This window comes from Trachinotus anak, unplaced genomic scaffold (genome assembly GCF_046630095.1).
Source record: "Trachinotus anak isolate AG129_WGS33_773 ecotype Australia unplaced genomic scaffold, CSIRO_AGI_Tana_v1 ptg000014l, whole genome shotgun sequence".
In the NCBI taxonomy this organism is placed as follows: Eukaryota; Metazoa; Chordata; class Actinopteri; order Carangiformes; family Carangidae; genus Trachinotus; species Trachinotus anak.
The window spans coordinates 16,860,210-16,877,410 of NW_027273865.1; the positions used below are offsets into that span (position 1 = coordinate 16,860,210).

Below are 17,201 nucleotides of genomic sequence, written 5' to 3' on the forward strand. Positions count from 1 at the left end.
CAGGCACAATAGAGAATTTGTGATGCTTCTCTTTTCAGACAAATTGATTTAGTAATACCACAGAAAGAGATGACAGACTTGAAATAGCTTTATGTGACTGCGCCGCATCCTTTAAAATCCTCTCATAATAAGTAGGGCGAACAGGTGAAGGCTGCTAACTTGTCCTAGGCCACACAGGAGGCAGAGGATGATGTGATTTAGGATTTTAATCCAGGAAAAAAAAAAAATCATGGGTAGCAAGATGATTATTACCAGAGTTAAATTCTGCTTCTTGTTGTTGGATTGTATTTTACTTCTTTTCTATGGTGTGACTGTTTTTTGGAGGTACATAGAGAGAGCATCATGAATTGACATGTGTATTAAGTGGATATCACCAGGCTCAAGGAAAGTGGAATAAGTAACTTCACCAGGCATTGAGGATAATGTCTAAACAATAAATTCACACATGTTCCCTTTCTGGTTAGGTGTCATGGACATGTGAGTTTTGAGCGACCATAGACTGATGAATGATAGTGTTTAAAGTTGCTGGTACCAGGATGATATCCCGTCTTGTTCTCCTGTCATATCCATGCAGTGTAGCGTATCTCCAAAAATGTATCACAGGATTACTACAGTTCATTCTTATAATGTGCTGCTCCATCTTCCAGAACAGGCCAGGAAATCTTCATATAAACATGGCATCCATCCACAGCGAACTGAGTCACATCCAGGGCAGACTGAACAGAAACACTGAGGAGAAGCTAAAACGTGACGGAGGAATCACCGGAGCGGCACAAAAAACAGGGATAGTGTATATAGTGGGAGGGGAGAGAAAGCGAGGGAGGGTGAGAGAGAGACTATGTGGAGGAGTGGAGGCAGTGGCCTAGATGTGTGAAACGCCAGGGGTTTCTTATTTGGTTCACTGGTTAACTACCAGGGGCAACTCAATAGTAGACCAAATGTAATGGGGAAGTTCTGAACAACAGAACTAAAAGAAAAGTTGTTAACACCATCATTTGGCAGTTTTGAAATTCTTTGCACACTTCTTGAAGTTTTGTTTTGGAGGCAAGCATCACTGACCAATACTCTGGTGTCAGCTGCGCACAGGCAAGACGCATTGTCATGGGAATCATAGGTGAAATATGTAGGCTAGACTGAGACACACACACTGAGACTAAATCCTTTTTTTTTTTTTTTTTTTTTTTTTTTTTATTCCGAACGGTCAGCTCAGCATTCCGCTTGACTGATAGCGATGGCCTTGGAGGCGGACAGCGACAGAGGTTCATCAAGAAGCGCTCATGAAAAATATCCCCGGGCAGCGTTGGAGCGCAACGGCTACGTGAAGACATGTGTCACCCCGTTGCAGCAGGACGCAGGGAGCCAGTCGTGGCTGAGACTCGCCGTGACATGGACTTACCGAGGAGTGTCGTCTGCGGTCTGCGTTGCCTCCGTCTCCGTTATTCTCGCTCTGCTGCTCAGATTGGTCGACTGGGATGCAGGCAGCAGCAGCAGCAGCAGCAGCAGCAGCAGCAACGGAAATAGAAGCGGCTCCGACTCTAGTCTTCATTTCGCGGCGGGCTGTGCTGTGGAGCTGCTTTTGACAGCGTGTTACTGCGTCTCCCCAGTTTTTACGCTCGTATGTGCCTTCTTCTGGGTCGGGCTGTATCTGATTCGCTGCGGGGTGCTCATCCGCACCGCGTTTTTTTTGTTAGCGGTGTGCCACTTGGGTGAAGCCGCGGCGCAGTCCCTCCTGCGCGGCGCCGAGGAGCAGCTGCTGTCCCTCCCCGCAACCCTGGTAGTCCTCGGCTGCCTGGGCAGCGGGGCTCTGCTGGTCGTCCGGGTGGGTCAGGGAGTGTCGATCCTCGTCTTCATTAGCGTCATCAGGGCCGTCTCCCTCGTCTCTCTGAGCAGAGTCCGGGCCAGCTGGAGACCCTACCTGGCCTACCTGCTGGGGCTGCTGGGGGTTTTGCTTGCGAGGTATGCTGACCGGCTCCTGCCGGCCTCAGGGACCAGCGGGACGGGGTGCTGTGGCTCTGTGACCGGGGCGAAGGAGGAGGACATCCCTGTCTTCAAAAGGAGACGGAGGTCCAGCTCCATAGCGGCCTCGGAAATGATGGCTCATTGTCAGAGCAACAGCAAGTCCCACCGCAGGACTTCGCTGCCGTGCATTCCGCGGGACCAGGTAAGACATGTGCAACTTTGGGCATCAGAACCAGGGCGCAGGGAATGCATTGTTATTGCTTTGCTTATGACCTTTCAACTACTGCAGGCCTGTGATGCTCTCTGGTGTCCTCTCTCTCACTGTGATGGCATGTGTGACAGCTTAACGCGCTTTCCTTTGACATCGAGCCAACCCGGATAATAGAGATTGTAATATCAAGCTTTATTATGATGACACTAATGATCGGTTTCCTCCATGGGGCCCTCATCAGTTTCGACAGCCTCTAAGACCCATCACTAGTGCAGCATTCTTGTGATTTACGCCCGCTATGTTGTTTTGCGTTGCAACATCTTCCACACTGTGCAAACGCTGCTGTTTACCTTCACTCTGACACCGCTGCTCATTTGGTCATCATCATTGTGCTGTGCATGTTTGTGCTGCTGATAAGAAAATGGATGGTGCACTTCGCATGCCAAGTTGATGTGTGGCCGTAAGGTGTGAGGTCACATGTAAATATTTTGAAAGCCTTTGTTTATCCGCGGTGCTGGCCGGTGGTGTGCTGCACATGTTCCCAGACTTTACACATTATAGGGCCCAAAATTTGATCCAACTGGTTTCCTTAAAAGAACCTCGTCTTGTGTTGCATGTTGAGGTCGTTGCTGCAGTGTCAGTGGAAAGAGAGGGTTGTGAAGAGTGAAAACTGAACTGTATGTCATTCTGTTCCTGGTGATGTGGTGTGTCAGTTAAAGGGAAACCTAAGTAACTGTGTTGTATAACTCGCTGATCCTGGAGGTCCATGGACATTCTTGGAAACTCTCAGTGTACGGGATGGGTAGGGGAGTTGTGTAATGTCACCCATGATAATTGGCTGGATGTGACCAAAAATCCACGAATGAGGTGGATATGCTCTAACCCGAGTACCGGTTCAATGAGCTTACTTGGAGACTGAAGCAGAAGTGGCTCACATCCCAAAGTAGAGCTGATTTCGGCTCTCCAACACACTTTATGAAGTTGCATTTGTTTATTTTTCATTGAAAATTATTTCTGCTGCACTGTTTAGAAACATCTTCCATGAATCAACTTGTCAGCATCTTGTTCATGTTCTGATTCAGATGTGCAGTAAAAAATAAATAAGTATGTATGTGGACCAATGTGCAAGGATGAGAGTGCAAGACATTTTTCAGGTGGATAATGGAGATGCATTATAGAGTCTGATTACACTAGGCAGGAATGACTTTCAGTAACGTTCCCTTACGCAGCAGGGTTGTATAAGTCATAAAATTAAGGGAGTTACAGTATGTTATGTATTAAACAAATCTTGCACAAGATTTACACAACTTGCAGTTATCTGAAAATAGCATAACATAAGCACTTATGTTCACTCACTCATTCGCTCACAAACTGGTGCTCTGGACAGCAAATATGTCACACTCAACATATTTGGATCAAGTTTTTATGTCAGGAGAGGGTGATGACCTCATACCTGAAACTGGAACTGACCAACCCTTCACACCCATGAATGTCCCCTCTACTGAAGGTTTTTCTTTTGCCTCTAATTGTACTCATGCCCTCTAGTGACAGACTGAGCTAAAAGATGTTGGGGGAATAAAAGAGAAGCTGGTTATGTTGTTGCCACATGAGGGACAGATAGTGGGGATTCACAGTGACCATCCTGAGTGGGTAAGCTTGTTTCACAATCATCCGTGTATGACATAGCTAGAAAGCCATATGTAGAAAAAAAGAAAGAGAAGCTTAACAGCAGTAATTACATGGCTCATCAGTTCTCTTCTTTTGATTTGTGGTGTAATTGTGGTTGACGGGTTAAAAGCTCAGAGGTATAGACACCTTACATAATAGTTCAATACTCAGTGGGGTGATGGGTCTGTTAATTGTTAGAGTCTTCAAACTTTGGTGGCTCTTTCTAGCATTGCCATTTTTGGTTCATACAGATTTTACTGAGGATTTCCTGGAATTTTTGGTGAAGAAGCAGATCAGTTTAAAACGATTTCATGTCCCTTTGTATTAAACCATTATGTTTCCCACTGAAAAGGGGACACTGATCATCACAGTTTACAGTTACCAAGCTCATTTTGCAATGGGGACAAGTACAAGTAAAATCCATGATTGGTGTTTTCATAATCCTATTTTAAACCACTTTTTATACTATTATCATTTTTCCATCTGAATGTGTCCATAAGCCTACTAATTTTTAGCAAAATTTTGTGCTGCAAAATAAAAATCCAGACAAAAAAAGGAATCAGAAAAAAAGGCCTCTACCTGTGGTTTCTAATCAAGATGTTAGGCAAATTACTCTTATTGATTCTCGTATAGCCATTCCCACAGATTTTGCCTTTTAGGAAGAATTTGAAGCGTAGTTAAATGAGATTGTGTGAAGTCTGTGTGGGTGATGATGAGCTACCAGGTGCCCTATTACAGCAGAGCATATCCAACTTTCAGAGTGTCCTGATCTGGAATCACACACTTTGTTCCATCTCTCAAATTTCATTCCCTTATCAAGAAACTGAGGCCGATCCCACATCAGCTGTCATGCTGTTGTTCATTGCTAACTGGTATCCAGGGAACACTGAGTTAGTGGACTATCTGAACTATTAGAACAGCTCCATTAGCCATTCTACCCTGTCTAGTCTGGAACAGCAGTGATGACAAATTGAACTTTAAAATAAAAAAAATAAAAAGAATCACAATTGACCAGATGCTGAGGACAGCGTGTCCTCATGTAGCACCACTGTGTAATCTGTGGGACCAGGGAGAGGAACATGGAGATTGATGTAGCACAGACGAGGAGGCACACAAACAAATGGATTGTACTTTGGGTGCCACTAAAATGCTACCAAAGTATACTATTCTCTAGAGTGCTGATTCATTGTACATTTTGTAATAGGTGTAGTTGTAAATGTAAAGACTTTTACAGTATATGTACACTATAGTGTTGTTTTTGGCCATGTAAATCCTGTGCTTTCAGCTCTGTTATGGCCATTACCTTCCTGGAGATTCAACTTACGTCTTCTGTTTGGTGCTGAACAATATACAGTACTTTGTCAGAGCTCGTGTGCTAAAAGCAGTTGCCTGCTGCAGCTGTAAACAGTTTTGATGAGAGTAGTGAGCCTGAACTGAAACAATGAAGGTGCAATCTGTAAGGCCACAATAATGAGCAACTATCTAAAGGATGCTAAAAAGCTGCAGAGTTTTCGCAGTTTTACTGTAAATATAAAAGTGTAACTTAAATGACATGTTGTTGGTTGTGAGTTTTTCCAGTGGTTGGATTAGTTTTACCTGTGAGTGTACACACTGTTGTAATGATAACTTGCAGTTTAATACATCTTGCTCTGTCATTTAGAAAGGTTTGCCTTGGGCTATCCTCCAAAAAACATTGCAACATGGTAAAAACATTACAACATACTATGACATTCTATGTATCAAAATAGCAATAACACTATCATATAGTTAGTTGTTATTTGCTACCTAGTGCACTAGATCTACTTTTCATCAAGTCATTTGTGAGTCCAAATTGTGCATAAAATATATTAAATATTGTCCTCAACACAATGGAGTAAAAAATCTGTACTATGTAGGCTTCTTTGGCCTAAATATGTGGAAATGCAATTGTGAATTAAATTTGTGCATTACATCATACCTGCCTGTCAATGACAATACAAAATGAAGTTTCAATAATTCATTCAATTCACTATAGAGCAAACCACTGAGTGTTAATTATAAAGGAAGATGGTGACTGACTGAACAAGTGATTTTTGAATGCAGCCCCAGTCTGCATAGCAAACAACCTCATATGGGATCAGAATCCCAAAGAGTATATTTGACATTTCCTTATGCCTCCTACTACTATGACATGTTGTCAAACTGACTGATACTACCTTCGCATGAACACACTCACACACTCACACACTTTATTTGTGTGGTCTGGTCAGTTGTTGACTATTTTGGAACCAACCATTTGTCCGTTCACTTTAGATATTACAGCAGAATTATCGAGGCATTCAACAAATTAGTCAAAGCAGTTACTCGCATTTTCTTTCTCTTTCCCGGTCTCTTTCCTCTCTCTCAAAGTCTCTCCCTGACACAAACACACACAGTTTGTAGGTACAGTTTATCCATACTGTAGATAATGAAGCTCTCCAGAGTGCAGTTGTACCTGAGAGAAGTGGGGGTTTTCATCAAGCGTTGGTTGTGCAGTATTTATGAAGCAGGCTGGTGCAGCCTGCCAAGCCAGAGGCAAGACAGGCACTCTGCTGAACTGGAAGCTGGAATATAGCAGTGGATCGGCTCCGTGGCTTTATTTATGTGTTTTTTTTTTGTTTTTTTTTTGCTTTTTAAGGTGAATGGGATTTATTGTTTTGCTGTCGCGCTGTTATGCAGAACAAATGCGCTTATATTAAAATAATGCAAGGTTTCTACAATATCAACATGATGGTGTATTTAGTCTTAATATTCAAGGATTTTGACATGAATTTTACTTGGTTATGATCTTTCTGGACTAGCTCCACACAGAGGCCTTGTGATTTGACAGAAGTTGTTTGCCTTCTAGCCAGGGTCTCAGTGGGATGGGGATTTCTGGGGGGAAAGGCCTCTGCTAGTGGTTTTTGGGTCACATGCAATTGAAAAGCATTCGCGCTATACAAGATAACAACAGTTATAAATAGAAAGTCTAAAAAAAAAATCTGCAATATTTCCAAGTGTTTTGTTTTTTGATGTTTCACCAGGCAGTTTTCTTTTACTCGGCATTATACAGTGACAATAGCTCATTACACAAATGCAAGACCAACAAAATAGTTCGAAAATAAGTTCAGATAAGCCGCACTACATCATACATATTAAAGTTCAAAGGCTTAGCAGGGTGAAACAAATTAGTTCTCTTGTAATTGTGAAGTTGTGTCATTAGAAAATGTAGGTTAGACCTCAAATAAGGCTATACGGTGTTGCGTAACATATTCATCATCTCATCATCATATACAGTATCTGTGTCACAGGAGCAGGGGGGGGGGGGGCAGGTTTTAAAGCAGAAACATGTGCTCTGAAATCTATTTGAGGGAAGGCCCACATTTTTGCACTGACGTACATACATTTCCAGGGAGACACACAACAGGTTCCTGTTGCCAGAGCTATCTTACTTTGAGTGGCCTTCAGGCTTGATATCTCCCATATAATATTCATTGAGATAATGAAAAATATTTTTTTCATGTCCAATAAATTGATATTACCGTGAGATTTTAACAACCCCTTTGCCAGAAAGACTGTGGATACTGGATAATGTTTCCATTCAATAACTGCTCTTTTTTTTTTTCTTTTTTTTATTCCTTCCACACACACACACACACACACATATACAAACACACACACACACACACACACACATATATATCTAAAACAGCCATTTATTTACCAGTCTATAAGAAATGTTCAGCATCAAACTTCATTCCTTTACTCACATGAGTGGTCACCAGCAGTGGAAAGCAGCTCAAATGTTAACTCTTGTCATTGTTTAATGTTTTATGTTTAATGTAAACTTCCTTTCTTCTTTTGAAGTTAGCATGCTAAGCAGATAGCCCCGGCCTGGCAAGCCTGTCTTGTAGCACTACATTGTAATAGTGAGTCACTGTGTCGTCCAGTCTGTCCTCAGATAAGAGGGCGTATTCTGACCTCTTGTCTTGTAAACACAACAATCAGCAAGCTACCATCAACACCTTCACCACCACCACCTGCCTCCTGCACGAAATCATGTTTGACGCCAGAGAAAATGTACATGTGGCACCTTTAACGGTTTTATTGTGTCTCAAATGCAAGTTTTAGGTTAGAATTTGCAGACTACTCACAAGATGTATGAGATGTTTTCCATTCACTCTGATACACTCACAGCTAAATCTGTTGCATGTGTGTACATTATGTGTAAATTACATATTAGACTTGTAAGGTTGTTTTTGCTGTTACTTTACTCTGCCCTATATCTAAACAACAAGACAACTGAATTTGTTGTTTTAATATATCAGAACTGAGACAGACACCGTTTCAGATGCTGGACTAAGTTAATATGACAGGTATACATGCTCGAACTGTGTGTGTGTGTGTGCGTGCGTGCGTACATGTGTGTATCTGTTTCAGATAGGGATAGAGAGGCAGACATTTTTATTTACATATCACTACATTGTTGTCACCTATCCAACTACACTCATTTATATGTAACAAGTAGCATGTAGGTATGATGTATACACACTCTCTGGGAACATGCATCAGTCTCAGATGGAAACACAGGATTGCACTTTCATCCAAAATAGATGTAAATCAGTTATAGATAGTACAAAAGGACATATGAATGCCAATTCATTTGGGGGCCAAAAGTAGCAGTGCATAATCAGATGAAATATCAGCTGTGCTGCTCTCATGGACTCTTGATTGTTCGTTGCTAGAGGAAGACGATGAAAAAATGTGAGATAGATGAACTGAGCCTTCAAAGAGCAGTGTTGAGCAGAGAAAAGAGGAAAGAGATCGAGTGAGGTTTGCAGAGGTGCAGCTGAGCACCAGAGTGACAGACGCTGGAGATAGTAGAAGAGAGAAGTAAATATGGGTTAAAAAAAAAAAAAAACAGTGATTGAAAGAAAAGAACACACTGGCATTAGCACAGGCTGCATCCAGCCCCAAGCAGCAGTCAAATAGCCAAACAAGGGTGAGTGAGTGTATGAGAGAGAGAGAGAGAGAGGAGGGGGGGCAGTCTTGCTTGAGGGGACCTAATGCAGGAGCTACTGCGTGAGAGGGAGGGAGGGAGGGAGTGAGAGGAGGGGAAAGAGAGAGTGTTGAAAGATTTGCTGGGGAGGGTGAGGAAAAGAGGGGGAGTGAGAGGAGGTTTGCTGCCAAGCACAGCAGAAGTGTTGATGGTAAAAGGACAACTATCTGGTCCCTGTGTTCAGCCTCTCTGCTGCTGCTCTAAACACACCATCGCTCCGAGCTCTCGCATGGACTCACTGACACACTGTTGAAGCAAGTTTGTGTTGATCACATATGGTTCTTTTGCGACAGCCATCGCATGTATGTGTGTGTGTTTGTGTGTTTGTCTCCACGGCATGTGAATATGGCTCTATGCCATATGCTCCCACAGAGAGAGGAGAGGGCCGGGGAAAGAGAGCAAGAGCCAAAAAAAAACAAACAAACAAACAAACAAAAAAAAAAAAAACAAACGTGTGTGAGAGTAATCTCCACAGCTTGCTGCTGAAAGGCACCAGCAAATAATTTTAACCTGGCCTGGGCACTACAGTATACATGTGCTCACACACACACACACACACACACACACACACACACACACAGTGGCTTCTCTGCTGGCTGTCCACATGAGGTTTGGTGGCCTTGGACAAGGATTGCCTTGTTAGTCGATTCAATGGTGTGTTTTAGCTCCAAAATATGCTTGGTGAGAGGGGGGAGGCTGGTCAGTCCGGGCAGGGGGCAGCATCAATGAGCAGAATCTAGATCTGTCCATACGTCTGTCTGTCTTTTCTTCTCCTGCACTACAGTAAACACTCTCTGTAATGGACTGTCAGCACAGGGGAGTTCTACACTGTTTTGTGTGAACGCTTCACTTTCATGACATCTGTCAATTTGAGCTTTCAAGAGACTCTAAAGTGCAGATCCCATTTCACAAAACATAATTAGGGATTCCCTTCCTTCACCTATTGAATTCCTCTGTAGAGCATGTTTGGGAACCCTAGAGTGAGTTAGGGGGTAAGAGGCAAGATTTTGTATTTATGCAGGAATGGTTGGCATGCACTCCTCTATGTGTTCTTTCACAGCTGTGCCCTTGGTCAGCTAGTTAACACCTACTGACATACCTGGGAGCTGCCCAATAGCACTACAGTGTTACAGTGTTTCTGACTGAGATACACAAACAACACTGACAATGTAGTTGACTCTCAGCTAATGCGTGTTACATGTACTGTAGAGTCGCTGACACACTGTAGCTCATATGGCAGTAGAAGAAAAGTAGACTATTCTTGACTGTTGTTAGCTGCATATACAAACTTGCCATACTAAGCAGAGTTAGACCCAGAGACATTGTGAATTCCTTTAAATGTAGGTGCAAGCTCACGGTAGTAAGTAACAGCCCAACACTGACATACTGTACTTTCCAAGGATATAAAAAAAATCAGTTGTTGATGTTGTTTTTTCAGAATAAACTACACTGGTCTTTGTAATCACAAGGAAGGAATACGCCAGCCATAGTTTTAGGATGACAATAGAATTCTGTGTTATGGAAGAGGTTTTAGCAGTCTGTGTTAGTTAGTTTAGTCTGCAAGATAAATCCATTGTTTGTGTTTGGCATTTTCATAAGAAAGAACATTTTCATAAGAAAAAATTCAAAATACATTCAAATGTGGAGCAAAATAAAGAATATAATAGAAAATACATTAGAAATGGTGTTGCTAGTAATAAAAAGAAAACAACACCAGCCTCACACTTTAAAAGCAGTACTCGATCTCGCAGCAGAGGGCATTACTTATTCAGTAATCCTGCACAGTGACACCATTTTGGGGACGTGTGTGAGAATCCTCATTTAAATGTAGAACCAATTAAAAATTCTGCCTCTGGCCCTTGTTATATTGCATTTTATGAGGATAATTTCTCCAAACCATAGTTCCTCCAGATAGATAGGTGAGATTATTTTTGCACTACACTTGCACCCCCACCTCATAAAGTCACTGATTCAGTAAATGTTAGGCCACTAGTGAGTTCAACCTGTGACTCTGTCAGTTAAATAACCTATATAACTGGAACTAGGATGACAGAAAAAAAAAAACATCTGGAGGGTGGGGGTGTGTTGGGGTACAAGAAAGACAACAACAATCTTATATATTATATTTTAATAAAAATATTTATTCCAAACACATTTCTGCCAAGTCACCTTGTCATAGAATTAAGTGTGTTTAAAGGGCCACATTTTAGGATAATATGATGTCTTTGCAAGGAAAAGAATTGAACCCTTATTCTGCTGTGTTAGTCATAGAGAGTCATATAGCTAATTTGCCTATACTCTGCCTCAAACGTCCTCATGGCAAGATTAATGTTAAACCACTTTCCTATTATTTGGTGGATGTTCTGTATAGTTAATTATGTGTGCATAACAAGCATTGCCTAAAGACACGTGTGGACACACACTGTATATACACATGCTAACACATGCACATGCAAAGAGCTTGGCCTTGTTGAAGCTCCCAGATGTGCTGTGTCCTCATAAATCAGGACCTCTATTCAGATTGAATTGAAACGTCATTGAGGGTTAGATCACTGACTCAGTCAAGCAATGTCTCTCTTTCTCGCGGTCACACACACACACACACACACACACACACACACACTCACCGCACACACGGGACTTGCTTGCTGTCCGCCTCATGTGTGCTGTATGTTTGTCTCAGCTCAGTTTCCTCAGTTGCTTCCATAATACACAGCATCCAGGAAAAAAAAAACACTCCCTTCAACTTGCTTTCTCTCTCTCTCATACACACACAATATACTGGACTATGTGTGCAGAAGATACAGTTTTTTTTTGATGAATGTAAATCACTGTTGCTTTCATCACAGCCTTGTTTGCCGTTCACTATATCCATGCATCGTTGAGCACATGCTCAATTACAGGTGTGTGTGTGTGTGTGTGTGTGTGTGTGTGTGTGTGTGTGTGTGTGTCGTTCTTCGCGGTTTATGCTCGGTCAACAGTCTGCCTGCAGTGTGTTTGTCTTGGACGCCTCCACCCTGCCTGTAGATTACCCAATCAGATAATCAAGGGTATAATTGCATCACATGCATCTGGGAGTGTTTTTCCCTTCCATTATCCCTCATAATGCACACATACATGCCACACACACACACACACACACACACACACACACACATACACATACACACACAAACACACATTTGCTCCAGACACACATTGATGACGTACATACAGTAGCTAATTGCCAGGGGTTGTCTGTGTTGAAAGACAATAAGTTCTCTTGTGGTTTAATCTGGACATAAAAATGCAGAAGCTGTGTCTGTGTCGTGCTGTGGTCTGTTTCGACAGGCGAGCATCACTGAGAGCTAAAACTGTTTCAGCAGAGAGAGCCTGGCGTACCTGCTCCTTTGAAACTGGGTCTGAAGATATTATAATGATGGGGAGGTGGACCGTGAAATGATGGATAAGAGAGTACTGTTACTTTGCTTCTGATGTTTAAAATATCTTGCTAGGCATATTTCAGTATGAGGTGGGCCCTCTTTCCCAAAGGGTGATCCAATTGTACAAATGTACCCGCTTTTTACTGCACTCTTTTTTTAAAATAATTTTTGCATTTTCAACATTTGGTCTCTTACTGGAAGACATTTATTACAGCATTTATCTTATGACATGCATCGTTGAACACCAAATGTAATGCCATTTTGTGATGTAATAAAATTTACACACCTTTATTTTATAACTTCCCATGTTTTATAGGGAATAAAGGGACAAATCCTCAAGACCCAAATCATGTCCCAAAGGTAAAAAAGTTGGAACTTTGACACCAAAACACAGATTTGGAACTCATTATCAAATCAGTTAGCAATTAAATACATTTTTGCATACATTTTATTTAATCCTAACTGCATACAATGAGGGGAAAACTGTTTCTTGCAAGTGTGTCCCTACAAAACCCAAAATGTACCTCATTCTGGGTTGCAACACTTTTTAAAAGCTTGACATCTGAAATCCAGAGCAAAGCTAAACAGCTATTAGGTAAGCCTACATCAGAAGTCCCTATGGTATACAGTGGGACTCATCTGATCTCATGTTTTGAAATTAAAATGAAGTATAAGTAAAGTAAAACTATGATGAAAGATTCAAGAGGAGTCATCTTAGATTTAAAAGTTGCTCAGCCGAACTGTATTTCTGAACAGTAAATATATAGTTTTACAGGTCAGAACACGTGACCCCACATATTCTTTGTTTTACTGTTATCATCTCCTTTACGAACCATGATTTAGATACTCTGAGGCTACTTATGTTAAAAAAAAAAAAAAAAAAATTGTAAAAAAAGAATTCTATCAAATCTATCATCAGTACATGATAGTTCAAACCTCATCTCAAAGGTTGTGTAGTTTTTGAGTAGAACTTGCAGTGGATGGTGGATAAAATATGGTCAGGTAAAAACTATGTTGGTCTTATTTCATAGTTTCAAGTTAAAGTATAAAAGTTTAAGGGGAAAAGCTTTAGCGACTCTTGATGAAACGAAAAATTGAGAAGACATGAAAATGACTGGACTGCAGCATTAATTTGGGTAATATTTTCCCTTGGGGCACTTTGCCTCAGGCCATGGGCATCTGTAGTCAAACAAAATCCCTCTCTCTTTCTCTCTTTGTATCTCTTTCCCTCTCTCAGCCTTTCTCTGTCTCTCTCTCTCACTTTCTGTCGTTTTTTTGCGCTTTTTTGTCTGCCTGTCCCTCTCGGTTTTCTCTCCCACTCACCCGATTTCCTCTCTGTCCAACTTTCACAGGACAAATGCCAAAGGCAGTATTATTGTGTCCTCAGCTGCCATCACTCACTGTGTTATGTAAGACACTGCTGATGTGTGCGCGTGTGTGTCTGTGCATGTGTGCCTGTGTTTTTGCCTGGCTTCAGTCCTGATATGCCTTCCCTGAATTCACAATCATCCCAGCATATCCAAGTTGGGGCCGCACCAGTTTCAGCTTTACAGATGTATGACTTGTTTCAAATCTGACCTCTTGAGCTGTGCCGGTGCTGTGTTTTAAATCTATGTACTACTGGCAGCAGTGTGGTGGAAGAAGTAGGTTCTGGTTCTTATTCAGCAAAAGACTCGTTTTTCCTGCATGGAAGTGAATAAGAAAAAAAAAAAAAACTATTTCCCCTGGTTGACCAAAGCTAAATTACAATATAAACTGTCATGCACCATAAAAACTGTCCACAGAACTGGGCATGTTCTGTGATTGTGGTCCACCAGGACACAATAATAAAAGTTACATGATATGACTGAGCAGGGACCTCCCAATAAAGTACTTTATCGATCCGTAGGTGTCACTTTATGATTTATTGGTTACTGTCTTCAGCTAAAAGCACTTAAATAGAAATAGACAATGGACAAGTTGTTGAATGTTAAATGTTGTTAAATGTTTTAGATTCAAGCTTTTGGAATAGATTTTGAATACATCCAGCATTACGCCATTGCATCATCTGTCATTTTATTTCAGTTCTTTCTCTATTGCTTTCGGGTTGTCTGTCCATACATACAGTATGTCCATCTGTCCGTCTGTCCATCCCTTTCTTCTGAACACGATATCTCAGTAACTCCTTGAAGGAACTTCTACAAATTTGGCATGAATAAAGGACTCAAGGATGAACTAATTTTGGTGGTCAAAGGTCAAAGGTCAAGGTCATGGTGACCTCACAAAATGTGGTTTCGGCCTTGTGAGCACAATATCTCCGTAATGCCTTGGGGGAATTTCTTCAAATTTGGTTTGGTTTATTTAGACTCAGAGATGAACTGGTTAGATTTTGGTAGCCAAAGGTCAAGGTCAGTGTGACCTCTCAAAACACTTTTTTGCCATTACTCAAGAACCCAAAAAACAATTAAGACAAAATTTAACACAAATGATTATTATTTTACATGACTCTGGATAAACAGCGATGCAATCTGAAACTAGTCTGAGTCGCAGAGGCAGACAACTGCGAGGCGACAATTCTAGTTTGTTTTTTTTTGTGGGGCTTTCATCGTTTTCACCACAGGTTGATGAAACAGTCCACCAGACACTTGTTTTATTGTCTTTTTTTGTTACACTAAACAAATCAGTCCACTGTTAACATAATTGTAATTGGTTATTCAGCCTGCAGGTGCATGGAAACCGTGAAAAATGTAATTATAAGCTTAAACAAGGTAATTATCAGATGCACCAGACTGTCTTTGAGATTATTCAAGACAAAAACAAAAAAACTTATCTAGTTCTCAAGTAGTGAAGTTGTTTGTGTAGTGTGTCATGGTGGCCTACTCTGCCTAATTACATAGCATTCCTTTCAACATGAACCTAGTATATGGCTGGAGAACCCAAGACATAAACTAAAGACAAGGACTGTGCTGTGATTTCAGCAGCATTGACTTGTAAAATGGTCATACAGAGAGAAAGTTCAAAGTTTCTTACTTTGTCTCTCACACAGTGCACAGCCTCAGTCTGGGATCCACAATAGTTTAGCCTTTATTTACCTCAACGGTAGAGGTAACAGACTTTTATTGGGGGCACGCTTGTATTAGAGGCAGGTCTTTATTTCTACAGTGACATGTACAGTATAATTGATATAATCCTCATTTTGTCTTGAGTCGCTCACGTTTGCCGTGTAAAAGTTACTGCATTACGTGTAGATACAAACTCAACTCTTCCTGTAACCATCTCAAATGAAAAGCCCTTTAGCCTTTCAGTGGACCGAAACACTTGCTGTGCTGTGGTAAGTGTAAGTGCTGGTGTTTCTTTTGTTTACATGCTATTCAGATCTGCTAGTTTCTTTGGCAGTCAGCGATGATTTCTCTCTCTCCTTCCGTCTGTCCTGCTCTTTCTTGCTCAGTGTGTCAGATGATTAGTTGTTCCTCTGCCTCCTTTAGAAATAATGATACATGTAATGCAAGTAGTTTATTTGCTGTAATGGTGGCGAGGCTCAATGTATTGGATGCGCTCCAACACATTGCAGTTCCCAGCAGCCAGGAAACCAGAGCGGCTCAGTAGACTGCCTGTAACAAGAGGTGTAGCCCTAAGCCCCCGGTTGGCATCCATACATGGTCCAGCCATGTACTAGGTTTACACCCAGTCTTGTTTGAAAAGAAGTCTCTAAAACTAGTGACAGTGTCTTCAGTTGGCATCACTGCCCCCCTAATGGAACATATTTACGTCAGAAACTTCAAGTCAGTCACGTGGCATTTGGTTGATTGATGGTGGAAATATGATCACTCAGCCAGTCAGTCAGGGATATTCTAGTTTATAGGGCTGCTCTGGCTGTTGTGGTTCAACTAAAAGAAAAGAGAGACAGAACTGCATCATAAAATAATTTTAAAAATGCACCACTTTGCACCAGTTAAAAACCTGCAGATCAGAGACCATTTCTGTATTTTTCCAGTGCTTTTAGATTTATCAGGACTTCAGGGTATGTTAACCAGGTATGGAGCAGAGAGTTTATTTCAGGTCAAGTTTCAATATTCAGAAATAATTGGATCCCTTCTATAAATGGCAGTCTGTTTTCTCTGTGAGCTGTGGTAAAGCGTCACAAAGTGAGCGCTTGGTTCTCATCTGAAGAGCAGACGAAGGAGTTGGCCTTGGGCTGTGATGTGTGCACAGGATGGTACACACACACACACACACACACACTCTCTCCCTCTCTATCTCTGCCTGTCTCGATCACTCACTCATGATCAGCCACAAACACACACACACACACACACACACACACACACACACGTATGTGTGGCCTGTTCGGTTCCTTTAGGCTTGATGCAGCTTGTGCTAATGTCAATGTGTTCCATTCTTTCATTCAGCTTATTTTCTCCAACATCCTTCTCTCGCTTTATCCTCCTTCCACGTTCTCCCTCTCTACCTCTCTCTCTCCAATCTCATTCGACAAGGAATTCAATGAGTAAGTCCTTATTGGATGAAGCTGCTCTGGTGTGAAACATGTTGAGTGAGTTTGGTTTAGCCTGAAGACAAGTCTACCCGCTTTCCGCTTCCTTTCTATGGATTTGTTCCCCTTTAAATTTCCTATTTGGTGTATCTCTTTTTGTTGTTGGTCTCTCAGACTAGTATTTACTAAGTGTTATCTTTTGTATACACACAGAAGATACACACACCAACAAGAGTCATAGGTTTTGTATGGACTATATAGTAGCATGTATGCATCACTGAATGAGACAGAAAGAACTGATATACAGAAATAATTATATCCTCCCTGTGTTCTTTAGTGGATACTTTGTATTTACAGGCCACAAAGGAATCTGGATTAAGGTTTCCCAGGAAAATTGTTCAGATAAACAATGAT

The 17,201-nt window shown here is 41.5% G+C and overlaps 1 protein-coding gene across 2 annotated transcripts in view; it reads left to right on the plus strand.

Moving 5' to 3' along the window:
* The first annotated feature begins 1,116 nt into the window (after positions 1-1,116).
* The window catches only part of LOC139631846 (cGMP-inhibited 3',5'-cyclic phosphodiesterase 3A-like), a 54,675-nt gene continuing 38,590 nt past the window's right edge, over positions 1,117-17,201 (plus strand). For both annotated transcript variants that reach the window (XM_071496454.1, XM_071496455.1), the window contains exon 1: positions 1,117-2,161. In XM_071496454.1, the coding sequence (XP_071352555.1) occupies positions 1,232-2,161 (930 nt within the window). In that variant the 5' untranslated portion in view covers positions 1,117-1,231. The remainder of the gene's footprint in view (positions 2,162-17,201) is intronic.